The following is a 9,019-nucleotide window of genomic DNA, read 5'->3' as shown; positions in this document are numbered from 1 at the left end:
GGATCTGGATTATCCTCTAACTTCTTCCATACTTTCTTCATACAATTTATTGATAAACTGGGCAAAAAATTTACATGGTTATGAATTAATCTTATTAATTAATGCATTTATCTAGTTTTAGAGACTATGAACTAAAAAGAATGCTTACCGAAATTGTGAGAGGATTTCAATTTCTAGAACTTTAATAAAGGAAAAATATTTCAAAAGTAAAAATAAATAAATAAATAAATAAAGCAGGAAGATCTATGCCTGCATATAAAAGTATCCTTTGCTCAGAGGAGGTAGAACCTGGCAAAAGTTTTATTGCAGAGATACCTTGTACCTGTTCAGAACTCCCAAGGCTTATGGTACAAACAAGTTGTTATAGAAAAATAATATCAGTAGTTTGCAAATTCAGCATAAATGGTAAACAGGATGGTTTCTTTTTTTCTGGTAGTGGTGAGACTGCATGTCCTATGTAGAAAAAAAAAAAGCTCTCTCTGCCCCTTCATCAAATGAAATGATAAAATTACAAAAATGCAAAATTGCAAACTCAGAAAATACGACTCTGTAATATATATAAACAAAAAAGATTTAGTACACAGGATTGCTAAAGAGCCCGAGTAAATTAATAATAATGGAAAACAACCAGCAGAAAACTGGAAAAAGACATAAATGCACACTTCATAGAAGACTGGAAAAAATAGAGATCCAATAAACATATGAGAATATGCTCAACTTCAATAGCAATAAAAATTGCAAATAAAACCACAAGGAACTCACGGTCTTAAAGCCATTACATTAGCAAAAATATCAAACATCTCACAATGTCAAGTTCTGGTAAGGACACAGAGCAATGGAACTGTTATGCCTTACTGGTAGGAACGTCACGTAACACAGCATTAGGGAAAACTGCAGCCATCTGTAAAACTGAACATATAAGCATTCCACTTACCACAAAAGAACTGCTATCCAGATGTCCATAGCAGTCCTGTGAGCAATACACAAAACTGGAAACAACCAAATGGTCCCTGATTGAATGGTGATATAACCTGAGGTATATTCACACATGCAATAACACACGGCAGTAGAAAGGGTGAGACTAAAGCAACACGCAGCAATGTGATATTTCAGAAAGTTAACAGTGTGGATAACAGTAAAATTCAGAAAATTGTGTACATATAATTTTAATGAAGGTAAGGAATAATAAAATCTCAATAATATATTTAAAGGATAAATTTAGCATCAGGATTATGTCTGGGAGAGGCAGACTAACAGCATCAGGGAGGTACAAACAGGTAGTGTCAATGACATTGCTAATATTCTAGCTAACAGGTTGCAAAATTTATAAATAAGTTATATATACGATTGGGTAGGCATGAAAATTTTAAAATAAATAAGAGTTCTAAAATACTTTTTTTCATTTAGAAAAATAAACTTGTTACACATTAGATCTCTACACTCCTTCATTCTCAGACCTGCCTCTGCCACTTTGTAGCCTCTGATACAGCAGATGAGGACTACAGGCAACAAAATTGTACTATATTTGAGATTTATGCTAAGTCAGTATGGTTCAGCCACTCTTTTCACAGAAATCAAAAATTGAGTAACTATGTGAGATGATGGATATGTTTATTTGCTTCACTATAGTAACTTTTTTATTTTTTATGTGTATCTTGAAACAAAGATACAAAAAACACATTGTATGCCTTAAATATAAAACTCATTTTTTAAAATGTAAATTGTAATAAATAGTAGATAATGTTCCATATTACAATGAAAGCAATTCTATATTCTTCCTGGTTTGCAATATTCCAACATGGCTGCTAATTGAAGAAAACTTATTATTTTACAAAATTGAAAAACAAAATTTTATGTATGCCACAACAAATCATTTTTAAGTCTATAAGTAAAGTATTTAAATTTAATATAACTTTTAGGAAACACTTTGTTTATACAAAACAACACATTTCTTTACCAATATCTTCAGCATCATGAAGACACAATGAGAGGCTTTGCGTGTTCTTTGAAGAATCCAAAAATGTACATGATAACTAGTGAGGAAAATCATGAAAATAAAAAGGAAAGGATCTATCTCATAATCCAGAACTAGAATCTGTTTTTGTCATCATCCACATTTACTTCAAAAAAATGCTCCACTGATAGTGTCTTAAACTAAACATAACATCATCTGTCAACCAAACATCTTGAACTGAAAATGCATGATAGTGAACTGAGGAACAGAAGTAATCCTAAGAAAAAATGCATAGTAGAGATACAGGAAGGTACTTTGCTGATAAATTAATGCACATTAAAACATAAAATCTAATCTTTTGACCCAAGAAATTTGTTCTAAGTAATAGTCAAATTGCTTTCACACGAATGTCAGTGATAGTAAATTTTCAAAAACAGCCAATTTTCCTTCTTTGAAAACAATAAACCACTTTCTTATAAGTCCCATTTCAATATAAACTAATAAAAATAAAATTACAAGATGAGCTTAGTTTTATCATTACATGTAATAGGATACCAGTGCTTGTATTCACCCTGCAGAGCTTCTCAATTAGAGTGATTGTAATCTTCAAAGACAATTTATTGCACTATTCTGGTGACTTTGAATAAAGAGAAGCATCTCTAGAGAATCCATTGAATGGACTACATAATCCATCGTTAGAATTTACTGTCTATCTGTTGCCTTACAACTGGAAATAAACACGTTCAGTGTGGAAGACATTCTAATTCTATCTACACTTAACTTTTTACACCAGAGTTTTTCCATAGCATTTTTCATCTCTGAATTTCTCAAGGTATATATTAAAGGATTCAACATGGCAGTGACAACTGTATAAAAAACAGTCAAGTATTTGTCAATGGGAAAGTTGGAGACAGGTCTAACATACATGAAAATACAGGGAACAAAAAAGAGGACAACCACGGTGATGTGGGAGCTGCAGGTAGACAGGGCTTTACGCCTCCCTTCCTGACTGTAACTTTTAAGGGACCTTAGAATGACTCCATAGGAGATGAGTAGAACGGTAAAGACAACCATGCACATGGCTCCACCATTGGCAACCACAGTCAGACCTATAAAGTAGGTGTCAGTGCACGCAAGTCCCAATAACGGGTACATGTCACAGAAGAAGTGGTCGATGACATTGGGGCCACAGAAGGGGAGACTGTACACAAAGACAATTTGGACCACAGAGTGCACAAAACCTCCAACCCCAGCCACTACCAATAGAAGGACGCAAACTCGTAGTTTCATGATGGTCAAATAGTGCAGAGGCTTACAGATGGCCACGTAACGATCATAGGCCATTGCCACCAGAAGGAAGATCTCAGCTCCACCAAACAAGTGTTCTATAAAGAGCTGGCCCATGCATGCTGAAAAGGAAATGGTCTTTTTATCACACAGTAGGTCTACAAGCAATTTAGGTGAAGTGGCAGTGGAAAGAGCAACGTCCATGAGTGACAGGGTGGCCAGGAAGAAGTACATTGGGGAGCCCAAGGAGGAGCTGCTGATAACAGTCACCACGATGAGCAGGTTGCCCACCATCGTCACAATGTATGTAAGTAAAAACATTACAAATAATGTTTTTTGCACATCAGGATCCTGAGTGAGGCCCAGGAGGACAAATTCTGTCACATTGTTATTCCCTCCCATTCACTCTTCTGTAAGGCTTGTATCACAGCTGAGAGCTCAGGAGACCAGCACCTGTAATGAAATGGTGAACAGGACTATGAACGCACCCACGAAGTCATGGAGCACATCTTCATCATCATACCTTCAACACGTTACTAAACATTATACATTTAGTAAGCATTTAGTTAGCATTTATTGAGTTCCTCTCCTAAAGCTCACAATATACCTTCCCTTAACAATTCCATTTTCCTCAGATGATTTTCTTTGGGGCCTAAAGATAAAAGTTTCTATCTCTAAGTCTTAGTGGCTACTCTATAGACAAAAGTAATTAAGGGCCCTACAATATTTCATACATTTGATAACTCTTTATTAAACATATGTTACTTCTTGGCACAGGCATCAGCTATGAACAACAGGGACAGTGTTCCTGCTCTTAAGAAACTTTCTCTCTGGTGGTAACAATAAACTCTAAATAAATAAACTGGTATACAGTCAGTCCTTAGAATTTGTACCAGCTGTGGTACCTTTACAATGTGATCTGTGTAGCACAAAACATAACCTCTTCTGAAATATCTCACTCCATACTGTGGCAATTACTGTCATACCTTCGCTACCTCATGCATTAAGGATACTTTGTCTTCATGAATCTCTTGTTAAATACCAATGGACTGGACTTTGAACTATATTAAATAACTATAAAATTGTTTCACGTTGTTTTTAGGTTTGACTCTGATTTTTAAGAAGCTGTAATTCTCTGCATTTCATCTTTACCTATATGACAACTATTAACACACTTACACACTATTCTGATTTTCAGCAATTGATTTGGAACTGACCTACTTGGTACCACCAACTGCCACATTAGCAGCTACTATTCTTTTTCTTCTTTTTTTTTTTTATTCTTTTTAATTCAGGATATTATGGGAGTACAACCGTTTTGGTTACATGTAATGCATTTGCCTCACCCAAGCCAGGGCTACAAGCCCGTCCTTCCCCCATACGGTGGGCTCCACACACATTATTCCTGGATTTACCCCCCACCTCGCCACCCACCCCACCTGGCCGGCACCCAGTGAGTATTATTGCCATGTGAACACCTTAGTGTTGATCAGTTAGTACCAATTAGAAACTCCTGGGGTGAGCTAGTTAGTGAGGAAGGAGAACATACACACTGAAAAGAGAGGTAAGGAATAGTGGGACATGGGTTTATTTATAATACTGTTCACCTACTAAGAGCGCTCAAAAGTAGAATTTCAGTGTCCAGATTCCAAAAAGAGACATATGTGATGGGAAATTCAAAGCTGCAGGTAAGAAGACATAAGGTTGAGTCCTTTTCTAAGTGTAATTACAAGTCTGTCTCAGTTTGCTCATTGGAAAATAATGGGATTGAACTGGACAATCTGAGTCCTTTCCAGTCGAACTATCTATGATACTATTATGGCAGCCCTACTTTATTCTACCCTGCTAGCTTTTCTTTATTTTTCATATTTTTGTGCTTAAATAATAAAATCCCAGACAATCACAGTTATTTGAAAAATGCAAGTCGATGGCAAATGGGTTTTGATCATTACAGTGAGGAAATTATGACTCTAAGTTTCTCATCAGGGTTACCTATTTAAGATCCAAGGCCTCCTTGGAGAGAGAGCACAGCACAGCAGGGAATAATGTGGACCCTGGCTGGAGCCACACTGCCTCCGCCACAATCCCAGCGTCACCACTTAATGTGTGACTTTGAGCCTCTTAAGAAAACTCTTTGTGCCTCAGTTTCATCATTTTTAGAATGGGACACCCATATTGCTTACCTCTTAGGCTTGTGGTTATATTACACAAAGTAAAGTGCCTAGAATCATGCCTGGCACTTGGTAAAGCCTCCATAAATGAGAGCTATTCTTAGTTTTCCTGAATACTTCACTGTGAAAACTGGATCAGAAAAAATCTTCTGTATCTTGGACAACTTGAAAAGAATTATAGACATAGTCCAAGATAAAACAAGTAGTACACCCATAACTCACTAGCTTCTTTCTGGGCATACAATAAAATTGTATATTTTATGAATTACCTACCTAACTACACGTGGGTAGTAATTATACCTGTGCCAGGACGGACTTTGATGAGAAGCATGCAGAATAACAGGGGGAAAGCTGGACCCAGTAGCAGAGGGAGAGCTACATAGTAGAAAGTGAAAGAAAGGAAGGATCCAGTCAGGAAACAGAAATAATGCCTAATAAGTCAATATCAACCTGTAATAAGATCATTAATGTGGTAATTAAGTGAGGCTAGTATTCTTTTAAAAATCTTTTTCAGAAAGGTTTCTTATAGTGGAGAAGTACTGGGAGCCCAACCTCCTGAGGGTTCCTGGGCATATTCAGAAGGCTTCTTGGGGTGTCCACAACAAATAAACCCAGACCACATCTTAGTAAAGAAAACTTATAAAAATTCAAAAAGGGAAAAATCATGGATTTTTTAAAGTTTCTAGGTATAATGGTTAAGGACAGACATAAAGAACAGAGAAGAACGGAACAAGTATAAGAAACAAACCCAAAATTTCTCGTTATTTGCTGCTGGGGAAAATTACTGAATTAGTAAACCTCACATGTAGACCAGGTGCTTCCATTTACATACATTGGGCAGTGGGGCAGGTCACGCGCAGGAAGAATTTGAGCTCTCCCTAGAAGGCAGCTGTGATGAACATTCTATGTTTCTCATTCAGGTAATTCAGAAATTCTGTCATTGTTGACTCTATAGACTAACAAAGGTGTCACTGTTGAAGAACATAATGGTATTAAGTAGTCTATGTCCAGTTGTCTCTTTTTATCCACACCTTACTGTCTGCAAGCTCCATCCAGCGCCTTCTCTCTCTGTAATCAGCAATGACAGATTTCACCAGAATAAATCTTCTATTAGACAATTTAACCATTTCCTTCTAAGTTAGGGTACATAAACTATCCTCTATAGTTTAAGTCATCAAAGATTTAATACTTTAAAATGGTATTACTAGGCTTTCAACTTAAAACACGACCTTAACACTTTTCTAGAAGAAAATAATTTAGCATAGTTTTTTAAGAACATGACATTTTTAAAAGATAAATTCTCAAATAACAAAAATGCCCCCATAATATTTTACAATTTCTGTCTTAAAAATCATTCTAAATGACAATAGACAAGGTAATGTTTTTTTGTTTTTTTGTTTTTTTTTTTCAGACAAAGTCTCACTCTGTTGCCCAGGCTAGAGTGAGTGCCGTGGCATCAGCCTAGCTCACAGCAACCTCAAACTCCTGAGCTTGAGCGATCCTCCTGTCTCAGCCTCCCGAATAGCTGGGACTACAGGCATGCACCACCATGCCCGGCTAATTTTTTCTATATATATTTTTAGCTGTCCATATAATTTCTTTCTATTTTTAGTAGAGATGGGGTCTCGCTCTTGCTCAGGCTGGTCTCGAACTCCTGAGCTCAAACGATCCGCCCACCTCGGCCTCCCAGAGTGCTAGGATTATAGGCGTGAGCCACCTCGCCCGGCCTAGACAAGGTAATGTTGAAGTGTCATTTTTTGCTGGGATACAGTCCCTAATATGTTTCCTGAGATAATTTTTAGATTCATACATAAAAGCCCATATTGTGTTCCCAGAACAAATACGTATTTGTTCCTTTACACTCTAACACACTTGGTACGATAAGTGATTTTAAATTCTCTAATTCAAATATATTTAAAAGTAATTTATACCTTTATTAACATATCATGTAAAATATAATATCCCCAAAACTGAGATTATAAATCCATTGGTTCATTTGTTATACATGTAACATGCAACATGTTTCTCCTGTTATTTGGCAAAATGGAAAATAAACACCTATCTAGCTGTATTCTATATCTAAATGTACTTTATATATTCTGATTAATTTCTGTGTTTGGCTGGATTAATTTTTGTATTTCAGATTTCTCCAGTGAAAACATATGACATTTAAGACATTAGCTAATTTCAACATATCACAGGAATTTTCAAAGAGCATCACTTTTCAGCTGTTTCAAGAACTCACAACTTGGGTCTTATCCTTGCTCCAGAAAAGTCAATGTTTCTTTCAGTGAGTGTAACTGTAGATACCTCATGCATCAACATGTGATCATAGAACACATGATAATATGTGGATGATCAGTGAATCTAGAAATAGATCCAAGTGGCAACAGGTTCCATATTTCCACACAGGCTTCCCATTACCTCAGTCCTTCACAGGGGTGCAGAACTATCCAAAGCCTAAAATAATATGAAAAAAACATTCTATGGTAAATTCAATAATAAATTATGAGTTTCACACTATGAAATATTTAGGTAAGGGCAAGTAATATTTAAACCAGAATGAAGAGGGAAGCAGCCCCAAGTAACTTTATTGGTAAGTGGTAAATGATGCACAAATGTATTTTAATTCTGCAGAACTATCTGATGGGATCAAAGTTACTGTGAATTAAATTGTGACTCCAAAAGGAAGAACTCATATATGCATAAGCCATTATTCTCTATGTCACTTTCAGCAGAATTTAAAGAACTACTAATGCTTTCTGCTTATCTGAATGAGGCAAAAGTGTTTTCTAGATCAAATGATGCCTACAGCAGCCCAGAATCTGAAGTTATTTACTCCAACAAAATACACATTGAAAATAGCAACTGATTTAGGTGTTGCCTCAAAATATGCCATCGTTATGGTAATTCTCCATAACCCATACCTATTGCCAAAGTTAAATACAGATATAGGAAAAATAGTTTGTTCTATACCAAATCACCAAATAGGACAACCAGAGGTACTAAAAAAAACAATGGAAAATGCAGGTGCTTAAAAGCATTTTAAATGCTTTATTGTTCCTGCCTTTCAATTGGACTTTGTCTTCTCCTATATTTTGTTATTTTTATTTGAATGCCAGCTTTTGTATACAAAATTTTGTGAGACAATTCAAGACATTTACAATGTTCTCTTCTTTAAGAGAGAATTTCCTGGTTTCTGTCTGGCAGCTAGGATTGGAGAAGTAAAGAACCCTAATCCAAACAAGGAATTAGATGATTCAAACTGGGTTTGACTTCCTTTGAAGACAACTCTATTGTCCACTCTCCCCTACTCTAAGAGTAAAGCCCTCAAATGGTCTCAAATGAAAGCCTGGCTATTTAAAAAGAACTCTTCTTGGTAGATCTTGAATTTCACTTGTGAAGGAAGACTACAAGCTCTCCACCACTGGCATTTACTGTTTAACAGAACTTTTGCAGATTTCTTTACTGATATAGATCAACACAAGGTAGCTGAAAGAGATACAGAGAACAAAGAATATTCTTAAATTGCTCTTTGTGCATAGATGGTTGTCTTACCTGTAAACATGCAATGACACAGAGAGAGCTCTGTGTCACTTGCCAAGGA

The 9,019-nt window shown here is 36.1% G+C and overlaps 1 protein-coding gene across 1 annotated transcript; it reads right to left on the bottom strand.

The window, feature by feature from the left end:
- Nucleotides 1-2,656: 2,656 nt before the first annotated feature.
- Nucleotides 2,657-3,643, bottom strand: LOC138384403 (olfactory receptor 4A16-like). The gene has a single exon (XM_069469909.1). It carries the CDS (start codon nt 3,641-3,643, stop codon nt 2,657-2,659), a length of 987 nt encoding a protein of 328 aa, XP_069326010.1.
- Nucleotides 3,644-9,019: the final 5,376 nt, after the last annotated feature.

The sequence above is a fragment of the Eulemur rufifrons genome, chromosome 6 (genome assembly GCF_041146395.1).
Source record: "Eulemur rufifrons isolate Redbay chromosome 6, OSU_ERuf_1, whole genome shotgun sequence".
NCBI lineage: Eukaryota > Metazoa > Chordata > Mammalia > Primates > Lemuridae > Eulemur > Eulemur rufifrons.
This window is presented reverse-complemented; position numbering and strand designations above follow the sequence as displayed.

Coding starts and splice junctions, on each gene's coding strand:
- LOC138384403 (XM_069469909.1), bottom strand. CDS start 3,643: ATGGGAGGGAATAACAATGTGACAGAATTTGTCCTCCTGGGCCTCACT.